The sequence below is a fragment of the Cibotium barometz genome, chromosome 39, assembly GCF_041138505.1.
Source record: "Cibotium barometz isolate CiBa-2024 chromosome 39, ASM4113850v1, whole genome shotgun sequence".
In the NCBI taxonomy this organism is placed as follows: domain Eukaryota; kingdom Viridiplantae; phylum Streptophyta; class Polypodiopsida; order Cyatheales; family Cibotiaceae; genus Cibotium; species Cibotium barometz.
Window position 1 is genome coordinate 21292905 of NC_141084.1, and position 22668 is coordinate 21315572.

General features: G+C 46.1%; 1 protein-coding gene across 1 annotated transcript in view; it reads left to right on the plus strand.

Moving 5' to 3' along the window:
- The first annotated feature begins 467 nt into the window (after positions 1-467).
- Positions 468-22668, plus strand: part of LOC147615864 (mRNA splicing factor, thioredoxin-like U5 snRNP) — a 43591-nt gene continuing 21390 nt past the window's right edge. Inside the window, exons 1-4 of the mRNA XM_086778470.1 lie at positions 468-644; positions 817-956; positions 6953-7110; positions 7202-7268. Coding sequence (XP_086634596.1) covers positions 825-956; positions 6953-7110; positions 7202-7268 — 357 coding nt within the window. The 5' untranslated portion in view covers positions 468-644; positions 817-824. The remainder of the gene's footprint in view (positions 645-816; positions 957-6952; positions 7111-7201; positions 7269-22668) is intronic.

The window sequence follows — 22668 nt, forward strand, 5'->3', positions numbered from 1 at the left end:
TATATATATATCTTCCCGCAAACACATAATTAATGCAAAGAAGTGGGGATGAGTAAATTTGCGCCGCCACCCTGCCACGTCCGACGTCATTTTGCAGGTAATAAAGAATATTTTTATTCTTTGGGCATGATCAATCTTGGCCATAGATCCCTTGTGCCCGCCTCGTGCTGTAGCTCTCTGCACTAGGACCATGCATGAAACTTGAAAGCTGCAATGGGCATTAAAGCCATTTTAGCCTTGAGATGAAGTCTACCACTAAAAAAAAGCTTGCAAATAAAGGCCATAAAAAGAAATTTCCCCTAATAGTGGCCTTCAAAAAATGAAGGCCAAGATAGCACCTAGGCCTTCAATTTTGAAGTTGCAAAACTTCAGGCACTCTCTCCAGGTCGGCCAAGATAGCACCTAGGCCTTCAATTTTGAAGTTGCAAAATTTCAGGCACTCTCTCCAGGTCGCCCCCACCCTATCACGAGATCAGCCCGTTCGCCCGACGACGCCACAGCTCAGCTCCGCCCAGTCCACCGGGCCGTCCCTGTTTTTTTGGCATTTTTTGGTGGCCGCCTCTCTCGGCTGCCTCTCTTGTGTGCGTTTTGGGGGTGCATACTACAAAGAGGAGATTGGATAGTCCAGCATCTTGATCATAGAGGTAAACATGTCAAACATGCAATAAAAAGAGATCCACAAAGATTTGTGAGCCCATGGAAAATACCTTAACATTCATGCAAAACTCTCACAACATGAAACAAATTAATTTATGAATCAAGAAAAGAACATTTCGGTCACCTATTTGTAAATTTCTTTGCGATTTCCTTGGCAAGGTTTTACGATGAGCTATCTGCTACCCCACTTGACACGGAAGGAAGAGGTGGACAAGGCGATATGCGACACGCTCGACAAAGTGCTTGTGCTGCGCTTTGGAAGGGCGTCTGATGCTGTGTGCATGCAGATGGATGACATTGTAAGTAAGCTTCAAATTAAATATTGCTTGTGCTGCGCTTTGGAAGGGCGTCTGATGCTGTGTGCATGCAGATGGATGACATTGTAAGTAAGCTTCAAATTAAATATTGCTGCAATTACTAGTGTTTAAGACACAGCAATTGTGTTGTTTCGCAACGCTGTTGCAGCTGTTATGTACCACATGCTGCAGGGCTAGAGCTTCACAGAGACTAGCTTGAAATCAAAGGCATAGACTAGCTTGAAATCGAAGGCCTTAATGCCCGATAAGGGAGGAAATCTGGCCATGGAGTGTATAGTGAGCATGAATTACCCTTGGTTAGCGTTCAGTTAGATGATGTAAAAGGAGTCTAGCTAAGCACAAAGTTTGTGTATGTGTGTGAGAGAGAGAGAGAGAGAGAGAGAGAGAGAGAGAGAGAGAGAGAGACATATGGATTGCATAATGTGTTCCATGTCAGTTGATTGAAGCCTTATGTGTCAGGGCTTCCTTGAGCAATATTAGGTGAGGCTCAGCCAAAAGTAATTCACGAGGTAGACGTTTCGATCCTAGAGTAGATTGTTCTCCAAACATGGTACCAGTTGTAGTAGAAAGTGCCAATTCACGAGGTAGACGTTTCGATCCTAGAGTAGATTGTTCTCCAAACATGGTACCAGTCGTAGTAGAAAGTGCCAATTCATGACAAAGTTCTAGGACCGGGGGCACCCAAGGCCTTGCCGGTTAAATGACATTCGGTTAGCATGACTTCATTTTTTTCTGATCTCTAAACCTCAAAAGCATGACATTCAAATTGATGTAACTAAGAGTGCAGAGAAGAGAGTTTGAGATTGCCATTGTACTTGCTGAATGTATTTTTTCCCAATAGATAGTGGAGGCGAGGATGTGATGTTGAAGATGCCTATGAAAATTGCTGGAAGAGCATTATGAGCTCCTAATGGCCTTGTTGGAAATGTTCCTCTTCTGTGTTCCTAGCCTTCTTGGCTTCAACACCCCTCTGATCCTCCTCAGCTTTGCTGTGGTCCTCAGCATGATGAGTCCAGAGTGAGAATAAACCAAACCATCCACTACAAGCAAATTTCCTGCACTCTTTCTTACCGAGCCTCAAGAAAGCTTTAGCTTTGATATTAGTGTTACATGCACTAGTGAAAGATTAAAGTGTTTTAAACTGATTATTGAATAGAATAGGAAGAAAAGAGTACGCTAGACACCCCATTGGGTCCCAGAACCCACTGAAGGGCCCCCACCTTGTGGTGTATTTGGTTGATTAATAGATATGGAGTACGAATCTTTGGATCAGAATGCATCTGCAAACTGTGGACTGAATGGTGAATTGACCGATTTCTAGGCTGAAAAGCAAGGGGAACTGCTGTCTGGGCGGCATATGTACTATGGTGAGCTGCCTGTGGATTTCGGAGATCCAATCGTTGTTGCTTCCTGCTGGTCGTGGGTCTGCGTGCTTCCTGATGCTCTGCTTGTACGTATGATAGATGATCAATGAGGAAGGGCAAGGTCTTTAAATAAGGCAAATTGTGCCCCCTTTACTGAGTCCACCTACCCGACCCCTCCACCACCAGCCCAGACCACAATAAATGCTGCCCGACCTGAAATACCCCGGGCGGGGTTGAGCACAATCTTGACACAACTATTAAACAACAACGAAATGGAACAACACAATACAACATAACAATGCCGAAAATGAAATGACACTGCCAATAGGGCCGACCCCCCTTGTAATTTATGCAATGAAAATAGATGACAAATATGTTTGTGTCGATGCCATTGTCAAATTCCAAAGCTTTATGTGAGCAGTACTTTGCTTCCCAATCCCTAGTAACTTGTCATATGCATCAATGCTCCACTGGCATCCATACACAAGCATGCGTGTGTCAAGCCAAGACGCAAAAACCGACATGATCAAGTACGCGAATGTAGAGCAGGTTTGTTAGTAAATGCTACACGATCAGATTTGTAGGTTCCATTCAACAATAGATAATGATGTCGTGTTGTACGGAAGTACATGGAAGAGGTCAATTGTACGGGGAACAAAACAACTATACGGACATTGTGGCATAGACTATAGGGAGAGTAGTACGGATAAGTACGAGCAGGTTGAATAATGGTACGGTTGGTGCGGATTTGTTGAGATTATTGTGCAGATAGCATGTAGTACTTGTTTTGCAGTAGGCGGTGGCTTCATTGCTTGCCTGTGAAGATGCACACACACTTGGGAAGGAGAGGAGTGGCGCATTGGTTTTTGGGAAGGTGGTGGCCGTTGGGCCACGTGAGCCTTGGCCACACCTCTCCCATAGTGGGGAGGGTGCCCACAAGAGTGCCCACTCTTTTTAATAAGGAGGCGCTTGCCCACTAGTGCTTGGCTAGTTGGGATTAATAAAATGCCTGAAGTCACTTATAAGTTGTCCACCCACATTGTAATGAAGTGTGTAACTGCAAAACTAAATTATAACATATAACTCAAACTCATTTAGTTAAGAAGTTCTCGGCACCCAAGTATAAATGAGGGCAAATTATATGTATAACACATTATCTCATAATGAACGAAAAGAAAACATCTTAGCTAGGGTATTTGGGCACCCAAGTATGAATTAGGACTAGTTGTATATATAACACATGATGTCATAATGAATGGGCACAAGCTCCATGTGTGCTAAATGTATTCTCTAGTTTAGGCTATATGATCTTTGCTTCTTGTGTTTTGGGGTGGATGTGTGTGGGTGCGTGCGTGCGTGCGTGCGTGCGTGTGTGTTTGTGTGTGTGTGTGTGTGTGTGTGTGGGCATGTGTGTGTGCGTGTGCATGTGTGTACATGCAAGAGAGAGAGAGAGAGAGAGTTGAGAATAGATATTACACGTGCATCCCACGTAGACATATTTGAACAAGAAGGTGCAGGACCTGGAGTGGAAACTGGTCCCATGTGAGCCCAGTCTGGGACGAGTCAGTCAGGGTTCCACTCTACGCGTTCGAGGTCAGGTGTGCATTGTCTTGCACATGAAGCAGTGCAAGTCTGTACTACTGTGAGTCTTCCTTTGGCAAGGTGCAAAATTAATGATTAGGGCACAAAGTTTGTGCGAGATTTTATGGTTAATTTTGGGAATTCAGTGGTTTCACAAGTTCCAACCAGATATTGATTGGAGAAAGGTAATATTATTTGCCACCAAGCCAAGAATGAGGTGCAATGTGATCACTCATGTGTAACAGTGTGACGTTTGTCAGAAAGTGAAAGCTCCTCGGGGGAAGAAGATAGGGTTGTTATAGCCTTTACCAATTTTCGAGGACCTTTCCAAGATATATCGATGGGCTTTGTCACAAATCTGTCTCCTAGTTTGGGTAAGCGTAATACGCAGTGCTATTGTTGATAGATTTAGCAAATTTGTTGTGCTTATTTCATGCAGGGCCAATGTGACTGCTGAAGATGTTGCCCATTTATTCATTTGGCATTGGTATCCGATTGGCAGGATCCCTAGGACTGGAGTGTCAGACGAAGATGCCAAGTTCACCAGTCATTTTTGGAGGGCATTATTTCATAATTTTGATACCAAACTAAAATTTTCCAGTACATTTCACCCATAGACTGATGGCCAAACAGAAATCTACAACTAGTTGGCCTTTGATGTGCTGAAGTGTTATGTCCACGATCAGCAAGGTAAGTGGGAATCATATTTGCCTTTAGTTCAAGCAGTTATTTTCTTCAGCTATTGGCAGGACTCCATATGAAGTAGTGTTTGGAAGGCCATTCCAGTCGTTATTGACCAGAACCTCGTCTTCATTACCTGAAGCAAACAGAATGACGGAGTCTTACCAGGAGATTTTGGAGGTAGTGAAAAGCAGGTTTGCTAAAGCGCAAGAGGCCTACTCTCGATAGGCCAACAAAGACCGAAGGGATGTGAAGTTCTCGGAAGGAGATTGTGTTTATCTTCGGATTACGAAGCAAAGATTGAAACAGGTGGGCAAGCAATGCCCAAAGTTATCGTTCAGGAGATTTGGACCTTTTCCTATCCAGAGAAAGATCAACAAGGTTTCAATGAAGTTGAAGCTACCTCCGAGTTGGACTATGCACGATGTGTTCCATGTCAGTTGGCTAAAACCATATGCAAGTCCAATCCCTTCAGAAGTGAAAGATGAAGCGGAACTAGACATAGTTGATGAAGTTGAAGTGATGATTCTAGAATAGATCCTTTTGCACCGCTTCAAGCATGGCTCCAGTTGAAGACAAAGACAATTCCTCACGAAGTGGTTTGGCTTGACAAAGAATTCTTCGACGACTTTCCGGCTTTATTGACAGACTATTTGGAGGCTATGCAGCTTCTGTCAAGTTAAGCAAAAGGGGATATCACATGCATCCCGCACTTGGATGCCACGTAGACATATCTGAACAAGGTGCAGGACATGGAGTGGAAATTGGTCCCATGTGAGCCCAGTATGAGTCAGCAACGGTTCCACTCTACACGTCTGAGGTCAGGTGAGCATTGTCCTACACATGAAGCAATGCCAATCTGTACTGTGAGTCTCCCTCTGGAATGATGTCAGGTGTCCTGTGTATTTGGTTTGCATCCAAATACCAAGCATCTGTCTAGAAGCATGTAGGTTGCATGTAGAAAGGGCCTAGCCCTTAGGGCTACCCCAGAAAAGAGAGTCGTCTCTTAGAGTGGGTCCATAGGTCCAAAGCTTGTCTAGAGGTCCAAAGCATGAGGAATGCCCAAATGATGACACGACCAGCCCATAATGGTTCCCGACCAGCCCGTAATGGTACGTGACCACCCCAGACTGTTGCTTGCTGTCTCCTTCCTCATGCAGTACTGTGTGGCCTGATTAAATGGGGCCTGGACTACCTAGAAACAATTACCACGCTGCCCGACAACTGATATTATATAATAATTATTGTGTTCAGCACCCTGCAGAAGTGTCTGGCACCTAGCACTTGCCCTAATAAGCTGCTGGATGCTTGTACAAAATTAATCTCCAACGTGGGTTACAAAACTGTCCCTACACCTAATCTTGATGGCAGCTGGCAATTGGACAAGGGCTCAACATGCTCGGTGCTCATCCAAAACCCCACAAGGTGGCTTAAGACCTACACTTGACTATTCAGATACACCCATGTGGGGGGTGCACATCACATTTGGAGGCTCACAAACGGGAGCTGCCTGTACAATCAACTTCTAATACTCGATTGGCCGAAGATTCCAACCTGTTGGCTGCCCTTTCCACTCAACTGGAGATTCCTTAGGTTTGAATTCTACCACCGGCATGATCAGAAGGATGAGCAGAAACTAGTTGAGCAAGGTGGACGATGAGCAGGATAAGGGCTCGGACGTCTGACCCAATCTCATGGGAGCCACTCACAATATTGTTATTTGGGTCAATTTGAGTAGCGATGCTCCTGCTTGTCTCTCCAAGGAGTGATTTTCCTTATAGTTGCATTCCGAACTCATACTCAGCCTCATGATCTGTACAGTACAGGACGTTTGGTACTCCATACAAAATGCACAAGCTTCTATATCAATTTTGTAGGTCTTGTTTGTCCTAGATCTTATTAGGCAGCCATCCATGCATCCCATATGCTTTCCCATGCAATCTGTGCACATTGTGTGTACTTAGCTGTTTTTTTTGTCTTATTTTATATTTATATATTATTCAAACTAGGAAAATAGTGGTGTACTTAATGTCCCTTTTTTTATCAGTACTTTCTTCTGTACTCGTATCAGATGGGGATTATCGCACCTAGAAACCTTGGTTTTCGTTCTTTCTCTTCTAACACTTTCAATTCTTCTTGATGATCTTTTTCCATCTGACCTCAAATTGATGAAAATGCACCAGCCACGTTGAGTAGAAGGAAGTCTTGCATCCTCTAAGCACATCTTTGGTGCTTTGTCATCGCCTTTGTGTTAACCACGAATTGATTCCTGCTGGGCCAAGCTTACCATGGCTTGCGAACCGGGCATCACAGTAGATCTCCATCGTTTATGCTCAATGTATGTTTTTGCAGCTTGCAAAAGCTGCAAGAGAGGTTTCCAAGTTTGCTTCTATTGCAGTGGTGGACGTTGATGCCGAAGAAATGCAAGTGTATGTGACATACTTTGACATCACATGGATTCCTGCCACTGTATTCTTTTTCAATGCTCAGCATATGAAGATGGACTCTGGGTAAGGTGGCATCTCTTGGCAAGTATTTTTTTTCAATTCTATTCTAGATTAGCATTACCTTGTTTAAAAAATGAACTATTTACTGTTGCAGTTCACCTGATCATACAAAGTGGGTAGGAGCATTTCATACCAAGCAAGACTTCATTGATGTAGTGGAGGTATGTTTCTCTTTAGTCAAACATACATGCTTTGCTTAGCTGCATAATATCTCTTACTTTTTGTCAACATTACTTCCTCCTTGAGGCCTAGGAGATGCCTAGAGCATCCCTAAAGTCTGTGGACTAGTTTCATCTTACTCCTGCACTTTGTGCTTGCCATTCCTTGGAAATAAAAGGAAGGAGTCTGCCTGCAAGTGTGCTTTTGGAAGAGTTTGTAATAGAGGAAGGGAGGGAGAAAAGGAGGGAGGGAACTTTATTGACATCTTACAAAATCTCTCAAGGGTCTATGAGATTTGTAATACACCAATAGTATAACCACCATGCACAATCACATGTTACAAAAGTTCAAAGACGTTGTAGCTATGCTATGTCACATGTGTAGTGGCTACACCAATAGTGTAACCGCCATTGTGCATGGTGGTACACCAATATTGTAACCACCATGCACAATGACATGTTACAAAAGTCAAAGACATTGTAGCTATGCTATGTCACATGTGTAATTGTCGAGATGACAAGGCGTAGGCTAACAAATCCAAAGGCACCGTGAAAAGTCTGAGAGATTTTGTATGGAGCCAAACAAGGGATACACGTCTATCTTGAATGGATGGCAATCTCAATAGAGTTAATAGAAGAAGCGGGTCGACGGGGCAAAGAACTCACCTCCCTTCTTTGATCCTCTGCATTTGGCAAAACTGGTACATCGTCCTCACCTGAAGTGGGGAGGCACATGACCTGGAGAGGTACCCCTTCCCCTGAAAATACCCCAAACCATAAGTGCTGAGGCCCTTCCACGAAGTTCCTTGTGATCCAATGGTTAGGTATGGTTGCATTCATCCGCATAATCCTTGACTAGTGCCTCTCAAGTGTTGGGTGTGAAGCATTCTCTCATCCTCCGTGAGAGTGCTGAGGCCCTTCCACAAAGTTCCTCGTGATCCAGTGGTTAGGTATGGCTGCATTCATTTGCATAATCCTTTGACTAGTGCCTCTCAAGTGTTGGGTGTGAAGCATTCTCTCATCCTCCGTGAGAGTGATGAGGCCCTTCCACGAAGTTCCTTGTGATCCAATGGTTAGGTATGGCTGCATTCATCTGCATAATCCTTTGACTAGTGCCTCTCAAGTGCTGGGTGGGAAGCATTCTCTCATCCTCCGTGAGACTCATGAGCCTCTTCCAATCCAACACCGAGGGGAGAAGAGCCGCACAGGCTGTCCACTTTATATGCGTGGCTACTCCAAGAGGTCTACCATATTTATCCAAGATCAAGTCATTCCACACAATGGGCTGCCTATAAGCCTCCTCAATTGACCACGGAGGAACATGAACCAAGAAGCTCCTCATGCAATCCCAGGCTTGCAGAAGAGATCTCATCAAGGGCAAAGAAAGTGGTTGGTGCTCTGCATCTGAGAAGATAAAACATGGACTGTAAATCCAATCACCTTCCCTAATCGGAGTGCACCTCGTAATTTGCTTTTGCAGAAGGTGGTCCTTCCAAGGCTCAGTGCTAGGAAGAAATCCTCTGACTACTACTAGCTTACAAAGTAAAGCCTTACACTGCACCTCCAGGTCAATGATGTTCAATCCTCCCTCTTGCTTAGGTATAATAATGGTATCCCAAGCCACTCTCGCCTTGGTGTGTATAGTGCCATAATCTTGACCAAAGGAGGTTTTGAATAAGCTGATGAAGCTGACCAATGCATCCCTTATGAAAAACCCAGCACAACGTGACAAACAAAGCTGTCACTAGAAGCACTTGGTTAGCTACCAAGGCTCTAGAGGCCAAATCAAGCTTCCTGTTACTCCAATACTGAAGTTTGCTTTTAATGCTCATGAGCACAAGAGTGAACTGTTGTGCAGGCGAGATGTCAATGCCAACTTGACAGCCAAGGTACGTGGTAGTGTATCCTCTCTCAATCCAAGTAAACCCCACATCCAAACCCCAATCTGTTTGTGGAGAGGCACTAATCGAGAATCCCGCTGATTTGTGCCGATTGATGGTGGCTCTTGGTGCCAAACAAAACATCTCCAAGGTAGCGCGGAAAGCACAAAAGCATGCTTCTGAAGCCTCCAAAAACATAGTAGTATCATCTGCTAACTTTGAGTCCAATAACTCTGCAAAGAGGCAACGTGACAAACAAAGCTGTCACTAGAAGCACTTGGTTAGCTACCAAGGCTCTAGAGGCCAAATCAAGCTTCCTGTTACTCCAATACTGAAGTTTGCTTTTAATGCTCATGAGCACAAGAGTGAACTGTTGTGCAGGCGAGATGTCAATGCCAACCTGACAGCCAAGGTACGTGGTAGTGTATCCCCTCTCAATCCAAGTAAACCCCACATCCAAACCCCAATCTGTCTGTGGAGAGGCACTAATCGAGAATCCCGCTGATTTGTGCCAATTGATGGTGGCTCTTGCTGCCAAACAAAACATCTCCAAGGTAGTGCGGAAAGCACAAAAGCATGCTTGTGAAGCCTCCAAAAACATAGTAGTATCATCTGCTAACTTTGAGTCCAATAACTCTTCCTCTGTGCAAAGAGGCAATGTGAGTCCCGAAACCCTTGGGGTAACCCTGAGAAACCTACTCATGGCCTCCGCCACTATAAGGTAAAGTAGTGGAGCTAAGGGGCATCCCCGCCTCACCGAACGGGAGATCTGAAAGCGCTCACCATGCCCCCGCAGGCCAAAATTCTACTGTGGGTCTCCCTATACATGCAAGAGACCCCTCTAATCCACTCCTGGGAGAAAGCCATCCGTGCGATCGTGCCTTCCAAGAAGTCCCAATTCACTCTGTCATAAGCTTTTTCAAAGTCTAGCAAGAGAATGGCAAGGGATTGGCTAGATTTAGCCCACTCCACAACTTCCCATAATGAAAAGATGTTATCAAAAATACTCCTTCAAGGAAGCCATTCTGTGTATCATGAATAACTCTTTGAAGAATAGGCTGAAGCCTCATACTCACTGCCTTCGCTAAGATTTTGTAAGCAGACCCAAGTAGAGTTATGGGCCTCCACTGTCTAATATTGGCCTTGTCCCCACCTTTCGGGACAAGGTGGATAAGACCTCTGTGAGAAAAGGGGGCATCATACCAGTACACCGCATCTCCTGTAGAGTAGTAGTAGCATCATTACCAATGTAATCCCAAAACTGCAAAAAGGAGGATGGAGAGAGACCATCATCCCCTGGGCACTCGCCTTTCAAGAGGGCGTGCAAAGCATGTCTCAGCTTATCCTTCGAAAAGGGGGCATCCAAAGAGGCACACTCATCATTTGTAATAAGCCTGGGCATGCACTCCTAGATTTTCAGTTGTGCATCTCTATCCAAAGAGTGAGCCTCTGTAGAGGGCAAGGTCTCAAGCCTTGAGGCATGCCGATACCTCCCAATGCATGCCAGATGCTACCTAAGCATGTTGGTACAACCATAGTTGTCACGACTAAGGTTTTATAAAAAACCTTTAAAAAATGATTTTTGGAGGGGTGGCGATTTCCGCCTAGCCCCCTTCCCCCTCCATGTTGCGATGTGAGAGAGATGGAGAGGGAGGAGCCCTCTCCTCTCTTCCACTCACCTCTTTCTCTATTCTTCTCACTCCCTCCTTCTCTGTTAAGGAGTTTGCTTAAGGTTTTAATTGATATTTCCTAATCATAATTATCATTTAATTATGATTAAAGATTAATAAAAAAATACCTTGTAAAAGGGTGTTCATAATTTTCAACCCACAAATCATCCTATTGATGAGGTAATTATGGATAATGCAGTGGATGAGGAAAGGGTAGCCATATAGGTATCCAAGAGTATGCCGAAATGGCTAGTGGTGTAGACATTGCTAGATAGCAAATTACATTCTCATAAGTCTAAAGTATGCACGTTAGGAAAAACTTTATAGGCCCTTAAGTAAGCTTCAAATTAAATTGAAAAATCACCACAGTCACATCTGCCTTTGTCTCTTTCACCTCTTTGTCCACCACAAGTCTTTGACCAGCTTCAAGAAGATTGAATTAAACCAAAGCTCTGATACCACTATCATGAGACCTTTTGTACTTCTTGAAGAAATAATTAAAAACTCACAAATACATCAAAGATACAACGACTTGAATCAAATCGATATGAAAGAGCATAGAATAGCATAAAACAAGAGAACCGAACACTCATGGATATGGCGGCACGCTCCATGCTTTTTGCAGCTGAGCTGCCTGAACGCCTCTAGTCAGAATCGGTCAACACTGTGGTGTATCTTCTGAACCATTGCCCCACGGTTGCTGTTCCCCACAGGACCCCATTTGAGGCATTTTTTGGTGAAAAGCCAACTGTTTTTCATTTCCGTGTCTTTGGATGTCGAGCATATACTCACACTCCGAATGATACAAGGGGCAAGCTTGAGCCAAGGAGTGAGTTGCTCATTTTTGTGGGTTACTCTTCTGAATCAAAGGCTTACAAGGTTTTTGATCCACGATCAAACAAAGTTTTCGTTCGTTGAGATGTTGTCTTTGATGAGCGAGACTTACTTCGCCTTCCGCTGCCCATACCAACTGAACAAGAATCTTAGACTGTAGTTACCTACAACTTCACCTCTTGAGGCTTCCTCCTCTTGACAACCACCCAGGGACCCTTTACCTCGTTGGTATCAACAAACCATGCATGATTCTGGCATGCTTCCCTGTGATATCCCTTTGGACGGTCCTCGTCGATCCACTAGACTCGTTGCTCGTGCCTCATTTGCCTCTGTTTTTTCCGCAGACTATACGGCACATGATGAGCCAACATCGTGGAAAGATGCTATTAAAATTCCATCCTGGAAACAGGCCATGGAACTAGAACTCAAAAGCATTGACCGTAATGGCACTTGGTCCCTTGTGGATCGCCCTCGTCATTAGAAGGTCATTGGAACCAAATGGATCTTCCGCACCAAAAATAAAGCCGATGGTACCTTGGACAAATACAAAGCCCGGCTTGTTGTGCAAGGCTTTCGCCAAAAAGAAGGTATTGATTTCGACGAGACTTTTGCACCCACTGCTCAAATGATCACAATCCGTCTTTTACTCAATCTGGCTGCCCACCATAAATGGCCAATCTATCAGATGGATGTCAAGAGTGTCTTTTTAAATAGCATTCTTAACGAGGAGGTCTATGTTGACCAACCTCCGGGTTTCCCTCTCCCTGGTCTTGAGGACAAAGTCTTTCGCTTACATAAAGCTCTTTATGGGCTCAAGCAAGCCCCGGGCGTGGTATCATCGCATCGACAAATTTTTTCACAGCCAAGGTTCTCACCCATCTCACTGTGACCCCAATCTCTATATTCACATTGATCAGGTGATGGCTTGCTACCTAGTACTGTATGTCGATGACCTAATTATTTCAGGTTCACATCAAGCCAAAATGGTTGATATCATGGCACAGCTCAGACAAACTTTTGAGATGACTTATCTCGGTCTTCTCTCATATTTCCTTGGCATGGAGGTAATCCAACATCCTGATAGTTTTTTTGTGTCTCAATAGAAATACTGTCTCCAACTCATTACTTCCTACTTTCCTGATGGTGCTATCCTCGTGGCTACTCCAATGGATCCCATTGTTAAACTGTCAAAGGAAGTGGACTCACCTCCACATGAAGAGTGAGCCTACAGACAAGTGGTTGGGAAAATTATTTGGCTCACAAATTCTCGTCCTGATATCTCCTATTGCACATCCATTTTAAGTCAGTATTTCAATGCTCCCAAGGAGCCACATTGGAGTTCAGCAATGAGGGTTGTTCGCTATCTAGCAGGTACCTATTTGTATGGACTTCACTACAGTCGCGGGATCACCTTGCGCAGTTACACGGACTCCGACTGGGCTGGTGATATCGATTCCCGACGTTCTCATGGTGGTTATTTGTTCTCTCTCAGATCTGCCCCTTTCTCTTGGTCTAGCAAAAAGCAGGACACCGTTGCGGGTTCTTCAGCAGAGGCTGAATACCGGGCCCTCTATGACGCCACCACTGAGGTTATGTATCTTTGTCAACTTCTTTCCAACATGCGCGTCTCCATCGACAGTGCCTCTACCATCTTCGTTGACAGTCAGAGTGCGATTGCCCTTGCTGGCAATCCTATTTTTTCTAACCGTACCAAGCATGTGGGTGTCCATTTCCACTTTACCAGGGAACAAGTTAAGCTTGGTACCATCCGACTCCAATACATTTCCACGGCAGACAACCATGCAGACATCCTTACGAAGTCCGTCAACCGCCCCATTCTCGAGCGTGTTCGCAATCGGATCAGCATCGGACCACCACCATCACCCTCCGCACATAAAGAGGGGGATCTTCCTCTCCCTTCATATTTCTTACCATTTTTGTATCGGGCACATGAGTCAGTGAAAACCCCATGAGGGCACAGCTCGTGTGAAAACCCACTGCATTGCATTTTTTCCATCTTGCATTCCCTATGCACAACATTTTGTTTTTTGTGTTTGGGGCGCATGTATGAATGAAAACCCAAAAATGGCATTCATGCATGTGAAAACCTCTTGCATTGTGGCATTCTTCCAGTACCTCTCAATCCCAGATGCCTATCCTCTGGTCTCAAATCACAGGAATCCTCATCTTCGACAACCAAATCTGCTTTTTCCCCTCATCTTCTCTCATGATCCCTTTTTGGTATGAGAGGGGGGGTGTGAAAATATACCCAAAAAGGGTATTTAACCCAGTCCAAAAGACAGTTCTGCGTTTTTCATCAGCAGTGATTAGCTCATAAGCGCCTACATCAGTGCTTACTTCTAGGCGCTCACATCAGGTTTACTTCTGGATTGACGTCTGCGTTTTTGGGATAGCAGCTTTCTCTGCTCATTCGGAGTCTCACATAGAGCTCCTGTACTGGACTTCATCTTTTATCTACACATCACCATTGCATGCTGTGTGTTTTACTCTGATCTTTCATATATTTGGTCCTTTGGTCTCTTTTGCCCTCACACATCAGCCGAGGCAGTGGAGCACGAAGTCGAAAGGCAATGCCGCTAGCACACAGTCACGGGCCTGGATACATGAGGGGGGCCGGTTGACTGCACCCTCTCTCTGTCGAGCTCTCCCCAGCAGCCTTCCTCTTTGATGGATATGTCTCAGCATCGTCCCCCCCTCTCTCTCTCTCCCCCCCCCCCCCCCCCCCCCCCTTGTCTCTGACTTTACCCATAGTTGCTCCATCTGAGAGCCAAAGATTTTTTCAATGAGGGTCATCTTGGAGTCTTTCTTGATTTCGGTGAAGAGGGCTGCAAACTCGTCTTGAGAGAAATGGATGGTTCGCCTGGCCGGAGGGGATTGATTAGCCATGATGCTAATCAAGAAAGAAGGCCGACTTGAACTCTGATTGAGAGTAATCCGTACTTGAGCAAGGTGGAGGAGAAGGGCAGGGAAGAGAAGGGAGGCGGAGGGGAAAGCAGGAAGGGGAGGAGAGGGCAGCGAAGAGGACGGGTGCTGGCGTAGGCAACAAAGGAGGGGCAGGAAGAAGGGCTGGAAGGCTGAAACGAAGGGGGATGGAGAGGAGTGTGCAGCCAAGAGGGGAAGGAGGAAGGTGCAGGCGGGAAGGCTGCAGAGGGCAGAAGCGGAGGGCTGGAGGAGGTGGGCAGGTGAAATTGAGGACAGGAGAGATGGTTGGCAGGTGAAGAGGCGGGCAAGAGATGGCATAAGGCTGGAGAACAGGTGAAAGGGTGGGCAGCAGGTGAAATGGAGGGGGGCAGGAGAAATGTGCTCAGATGCAAGGAGGGGGTGCGCTGCAGTACGGGGAGCTTGTAACCACCCTTGTCAAATTTGACGTCTCTATGGTGTAGGCCTCCTTACACTTTGGCTAGCCTGTTGTAGCGTACTTTTAGGCTGCCGTACAGCGCTGACTGCCTGAGACATGGTATGGAGAACTGTGACACGGGGATGGAAATAGAAGCTTTGATTTAAGCTTGTATATGATTGTGTTGGATTGTGGAAAGATAATGCAGAGATGAACTCAATGAGGGAGTCAGGTTGCTAGTGGAATTTCTCAAGTCCATTTACCTGAGGCTACCTGGGGGGTTAGATTGGTAACCTGGGGTTAGGTTGGCTAATCTAACCCCCCGGCTAGCCTCAGGTACATAACAAGCCCATATGGTTTAGAGAGCATGGTCGGGTTTGTGGAAACATCTCTTTTGGTACCCTTAGCTCCTTCCCAGTTTTCAATATTTTTCACCATGGTCACTAGAGCAACTAGTGGCTATGTTGCGTATGCTACCCAAACATATCAATATTTAGATGCTGGCATTCAAGTGGGAATTTCCAGAGCCAAGGATTTGGAACTACTCGACTGATGCCCACAACTTGTGGAACATGTAGGACAATGAGCAAGAGGAGGTGGAACCGCTAGAGCCCTCCGAGCATCCCTCCAATTGGCACTCTAAGTGGTGGTGCTGCACCAATTCAGTTGCCATGAGCGCCTGATCAGAGTCACCATTTGACCTAATCCTAGGCAAGCCACCGATTGAGTCCAAGTCACCATGAGGATTGTCATGAGGGATTTGCCATGCCTATCATTGGGACACACCTGCGTGTCTGTAGGACACACATGGGCAACACGGAAGAGTTGGGCAGCGGATGCATGCATTGAGGTAGTCAGGCATCAGGGAGGCCAGCAAATGTGCTACGTAGCAGGCAGCCACCTGGGACAGCAGCCGGCCAGCAGTAAACATGCCATGGGCAGGTCCTCAGTAGGGTGCCAGCAGGGCAGCAGCCCCGACTTGCATATAGGGGTCCTATATAAGCATACGTAGGATCTCATCATTCCATATGGTATTCCCCAAGTGATAAAGCCTAGCAGGGTGTTTCTCTGGAGTATCGGCTAGCCACGGAGGAGTATTTGGCTGAGATTAGTGGTCAAAATTTTCATTTACATTGTGTACTTGGAAATGCAGTTGTAATGTTTTCTTTGTACATAATACAATACAATAGCTTTAGGGCTATTGTGTGTGCTGTCTGGAGTTGTGTGTTTTCCCCAAGTGATCGAGCCTAGCAGAGTGTTTCTCTGGAGTATCGGCTGGCCACGGAGGATCTACAACTGGGTATTGGGTTGAGTTTGTGGTCAACATTTTCAGTTACATTGTGTACTTGGAAATGCAGTTGGAATTTTCTTTGTACATAATCAATACAATAGTTTTAGGGCTATTGTGTGTTTGGAGTTCCGATGCTCTCTTCTATATCTATTGTGATAATCCTAGCACATACGCATAAGAGCTCTAACTTTGCTTCTATTAGCAATAATTTGAGGATTAATGAAGGGAAAGCATAAAAAGATTAGAACACCAGATGCATGAGATGCTACATTTTGTCAAGCTATATATTAATAGATTGTAGGTCCTTTTATAGGTGTGACCCCTTTACAAGATGCATGGATATGCTGCCACATATGACTCATGTCAACATAAAGTGCCAAGTGTCTAGGAGAGGTGTCACCTTTACAAGAAACCTATCTAAGAGGTTGTTCCTACACTAAAGCACACTTGCATCACGAGGGGTGGTTCCCATGAGACACGCGCGCGCGCACACACACACACACACACACACACACACACACACAATACTCCTTTTATTGTAAATCAAGACATCCCAAGAGAATGCTATGGGGGATGGAAGATCTCCATGGTGTGTGTGTGCAGAGAAAGAAAGAAAGATATATCAAGCGTCTACTAAAGACCCAATGGGCCTATGAGACAAGTGATACAATAGTGTCCATGGCATATCTCATATCTCATCATGGAATGGAAAATAAAATAGAAACAAAACATAAACATAGATATCTCATTAAGGTGATACAAAACTGTCCATGGAAACTCATCATGGAATACTAGGAACATAGAAACATGAGAGGAGCATCAGCCTCCAGTAGATGGTATACCACACTCCAAAATATCAAGCATGGGGCTAATGAGTATGGCCTAGAGGTCTCCCTCAGCTACGTCACGTGGAAAGGTAGCTCGATGGCGGTGGAGCATGTCTTGGATCTGGAGCCGATGAGGGGATCATGGGGAGGCTGGGGGTGTCGGGCATGCTGGAATGCGGAGGCCTGGTTCGAGATAACTCCTCTCGGGCGAGGTGGGTCTGGAGCAGCTCTAGGTGGGTCCACAAGATCCACTGTATCGGTGTCCTCCATGTCACATGCACTCTGCACTCAGTGTATGGTGACAAGATGGCTCATCAGCAGTGCAACATTTATACATTATTAGAACCCAGTAGGATGATATTTGTCGTACGCCGTGACCCCATTGTACATCCTCAGTCCAGGATAAGTCAGGCACGAGCTACGTAGGTCATTCCTCAGCCTTAGCGGGTGAGTCAGTCAGTCAAGTCCCTTAACCCACTTGGAGAGAATCATTCATGCATGTAGAGTCCGTAGAAGCCTTAAAGCACTCTGCATTTTTCATAATATGCATTCATATGCCTGTGCATCATTTAGAACATCTCAGAAGCCTTAGGAAATTTACTAGGATTTATATGGTATTTTTCCAATATTTTATGGTATTTATTTAACATTTAATGTCATTTATAAACATAAAGTTTATTAAATTATGACCAGCCAACTTGACCAACCCCTATCTAGTATAAATAGGCTTGCATAAGGCTTAGTTCTCCATTTAGTCTCCAGAAGCTAGGCGCCTTCATCCTCAGCCTTAGGAGCATCCACGCCTTCAGCCCTAGACTAATCCAGCCCTATTGGAGCTTCTGCGTTTGCTTCTCCGGCCAGGAGGTCTTGCGTTTTGCTTCCAATTAGCATCTACAGTTTAACGCAGCTCAGCAGTCCAACGCAGTAATCCAAGTACACTACAGTCCTTGCAGAGCTAGGCGCAGCCATTCAGGACATAGGCGCCTGCATTCAGCACCTTTTCAGGCCCCAGTTCAGCAGGCATCTCTGCGTTTTGTGCATATACCATAGCCAGCAGGTGTTCAGTTCAGTCCAGCCCTGCATTTACAGTTCCACAGCAGTACTACCTTGCTTTTTCAGTCCTACAGCAGTTCCTCCGCCTATGTGCATCATCCATACATGCTTCAGTCATCTGGTGAAGGTAACACATCATTCATAAGCATTTTCAGCATATTTACATAGCTTAGAACAGTCCACCGCAGTCCCTTCTCCACCTCAGGTGTGCAGCCCTTCCTCATGCCCTTGGGAAGAGTGCATAGGCTCGAGATCAGTTCATTGAGGTGTTTCTACAGCCGTGTACAGTTCAGCCAGGCTTTCGATCCTCCGAGATCTTGCGTTTGGCTTATCTACAGTCATTCTTTCTAAAGTAATAAAGCAAATACTATCTCGTTAACGGGATAGGGGGCCCTTCAGTGGGTAATTTGGGACCCAATCTGGTGTATAGTTCTCATATCTCTCTCTCTCCTCTCTTTAAAGTTTGAAGTATTAAAGTGGATCGCTAAACTCACGAAACTCAGGATACAGAAGACGGTGTGAGCATTTGTGTGACTGGATCTTCCAATACAAAGACTTCCGCTCCATATTACACTCCACCTCTTGGGTCCGAAAGAAATTGGTGATGGTTGGCTGGCGAGGGAGGGGGCGGGGTGGTTGGGGCCGAAGCTATCTCAAGAAAGTGTCCCTATGTTTGCGGAACTCAAGCAGGAAGAGGCCTAGGCAACGCTGGTCAGCGAAGACTCGAAGTCAATGATCCTGGAGAGTGGACCAAATTCCTCACGAATCAGAGAGTGGAACCTCCCGCGGATCTCATAGTATATTGGGCAGCAGCATATGTAATGCTCCTCCATCTCAACCTATGTGTGGCATAATCGGCACATCCTCTCCTCTTTGGGTCTCTGTATGTAAGCTCCAATGGAGCATGCAGTGACAGATTCAACCACGTGTACAGGAGATAAAGAGAGAGAGAGAGAGAGAGAGAGAGAGAGAGAGAGAGAGAGAGAGAGAGAGAGAGAAGGGGGGAGAGAGATGGGTTTAGGGATTTCACACAATACACCACGCTGAGCGGGGAACAGGCCTCGCTCCCTCTTTAGGAATTTGTTTCAGGAACAATCCACGGGCTTTTCCAAGCCAGGACCAATACAACAAATGAATACAATATCAAACAAAGTGCCGATGTCAAAATTGGGCTGAAGTTGATGTCGAGGCACAAGATCTCTATTGTTGAGCTCACCACGAGAATGACCCACAAAAGCCGGACTAGTACTAGTTTCCAATGTCTGAACCAAATTCTGATGCTCACAAATACCCACAAGAGCTCTATACTCAGTATGGAAAAGAGTCAAACACCTAGGGTGGTGGTGTTGGTAGAATAAGAAGAGGTAGCACCAAAAACAACTTGGGATTCTTCTTTGCAAGGGTGGCACAACAGGCGAAGGTGGCGCTACTGTGGTGGTGGCGGCAATGCTATTGGAGTGGCACAAGCGTCACTTGGCTGCGCAGGAGGCTCTGTGTAGAGGCGGCGGGCAGCTGCAGTACTGGCACTGCTAGCTAAGTGAAGCAGTGCAAGCGGCTACAGGAGGGGCAAGGCGACGCAGGAGCACAGGGCGGTGCAGGCGCACAGGGCGGTGCAGGCGCACAGGGAGATGCAACAAAGTAGGGCGGCGCTACTACTGCACAAAGATGCTGCATGGCGGCTATTACAAGCGGGGTTGTAGCGGCGCAGGCAGAACGACGGAGGCGGTACTTTGGGGACGGCGGCGGTAGGGCTCACAGGGCGGCGCTGCTGTGGTGGAGGCAGTGACAGAGGTGGCAGAGCAGCTCACTGGGTGGTGCATAGGTGACGGCAGGAGGTAGAGTAGCTAGGAAGTGGGCACTGCAGAGGTGCTACCGCTGGTGGAGCTAGGTGTTGTACGGGGGTGGAGAGGGAATATGATGATGATCACGATTAGTCTTGTTTTCCACAAAGCTAAGCTCCAAGAATTTCTATATTTCACCAACAAGCTCTTTATATACTTGATGGGGGGTCCATGCTTTTGCCTTGCCTTGCTTTTGCTTTGCCTCTTTGTTTTTGTTTTATTAAATATTAATAATAGTCAAAGTTCTTGATTTGTGCTTTTACAATCTTCAGGGCCTTGCTTTCTCGCCTTGAAGCTGCTTTTTGAAAAAGCGGCTTTTAGCTTTTTGATCCAATTCAATGTCCTCTTTCCAATGGTGTCCTCAGCTTTTGGTCAACATAGTTTGACTTTTTGCTTTTTCTTGCTTTTTGACCAAGATTGGTGCTTTTTCTTGTGCCAACCTAAGGATCCTTGTTCCCATGTGTCCATCAACCTGTCCAAGTCTCCGGGCATGAGTTCCATCATGTGAAAAGAGCTTGGAGGACCAAATAGTTACACCGTATGAGCTTCTCGGCTCTGAAGATGTGCTCAGCTCTACCTATCTTCACTTTGAGGCGGTGGGATGAAACTCGTATCTGGCCAATCACAATCCGCATGGCATGGGACATGTGAATACTTAGGTCGCCTGGCTGTTGGATGAATCCATCCTCAATGAGCGTGAGGAAGTGATCTCTATAGAAGTGCATCTTCGTTGGGAGCTCCGGAGGTGGGATCCATGTGCAATGGGTATAGAGGCTGAGAAGATGTAACCGGATAACCCGGTTGGTATTCTCATGAAAGAGCCGGAGAAAAGGGGAGTCCAAACTGTACTGAAGGGTTGGTAGGCGGTCCATGCGGAGCCCATATACTAAGAACCAAGTGGAAACTAAGGCATACTAGACTTCAGAGTGGCTTTCCAGTGCTAGCTTTCTCGAGGACTCTAGGGCAAGACTTGGGTACGTGTGGGTTCCATGTGACTGATGCGATGGAGGTATGTGATTGTCTGGAAGAGTGCATCCACCACTACCATTGGGGCTGTAGCAAACTCTGCTGGGATAATTTGGTTTGGGGCTGATGGTTTGCTGCGGATTGTACGGGAGAACATCATGACCTGGGGCATCTCAACTCGCTGCCAATCCTCATTAGTCGTCAACAGAAGGCTGCTCCATACATCAAGGTTGGTGTGACGAGGGTGTCAAAAAGCCAACCCTTTGTCTTGGGCTCTTGGAAATGTTCCTGGAAGTAGTGCTGCTCAAGTAAGCTCAAGGTTGCATATCCCCGTGTCACTCTTGGATAGATAGAGAGAAATAAAGAAAGAAAGTTATATTAAACGTCTTCAAAAGACACTATGGGTCTATGAGACCAAAAGTGATACATAGTGTCCATGTAATCTCATCATGGTACAAAAGAAAACAAAGACGAGAGCTATGAGTTTGGAATGTCAAATCCGAGCCATATGATACAAAGTGGGACCATCATCATCGTACGACCTATGGAGCTAACTCCTTGGTAGGGGGAGGGCCCCGTCAAGGATATCGAGCATGGGGTTAGCTTGTAGAAGGCTCTGCAGATCCGCCAGGCGTGGGAAGGTTGTTCTGCGCCTCTCCAAGATCTCCTCAAGTTGGGATGATGTCTGTGCTGCTGGCGAGGTGCAGTGAGTCTGGGGCGTCGGGCTCGCTGTAGTGCCATGGCCTAGTCTAGAGTCATGCCAGAGTGGGGTCTGGTGGGGGGTGGGACACTCAAGAATGTGTGGCTCGATGAGGCTGTGGGTATGTCATCCATGGCTGGTGGGGCGTCTTCTCGTGGTTGGAGGAACCGAGTGATGGTCGCCTGGGGTCGAGGTGGATGTCTCCCATGGGGCCTCGACTCCCTAATTAATGAGTGTGGCGATGAAGCTCTAGTAGGAAGAGGCCCAGGCACTGTTGATCTAGGTAATCCATGATCCTGGATAAGGGTCCAAATCCCTCTCTGAAGAGATAGTGGAACCTCCCTCGAATCTCATAATATACGGTGCATCAGCATATGAAGTACTCCTCTGACTCGACCTCCTATTGGCACATAGTGCATGTCCTCTCCTCACGATGTATCTGCATGGCTCTCCCCGTCTCTATCCTCAGACGGTGCGATGACACCCACAACTGGCCCATTGCAATGCGCATGGCATGTGACATGTAAATGTCAAGATATGTGGCCCTCAGTATGAAACCATCCTATGTAAGCCTCATGAAAGTTGATAGAATGCACAACGGAAGATGGAAAGTGGAAACATAGGAGATAGAGTGAGAGAGATAGATGGAGAGGAAACACATGTATAGACTTGCTCTCAATATCACCAACCAAGAATAGAAGTCCTGAGCAAGAGCGGAGAAGGCTTTGTATGTGAGGGACTGCAGCAAACAATGCTAAGCAATGAATATGAGGGGAGACAAGCCTAGCTATATATATGCCCATCTAGAGGCAGCCGACTAGATCTCCACGACTAGGATAAATGTCCAAGACTCCATAAAATGAGGAAAATGTGGGAAAATGATGTGAGGGGTGACCAGCCCCTCTAGCTAACATGGTTAGCCCTAAAGGCTAAAATAGAATACCACACAGGAAGCTAGCAGCAAGGGGATGATGATGTCTAAC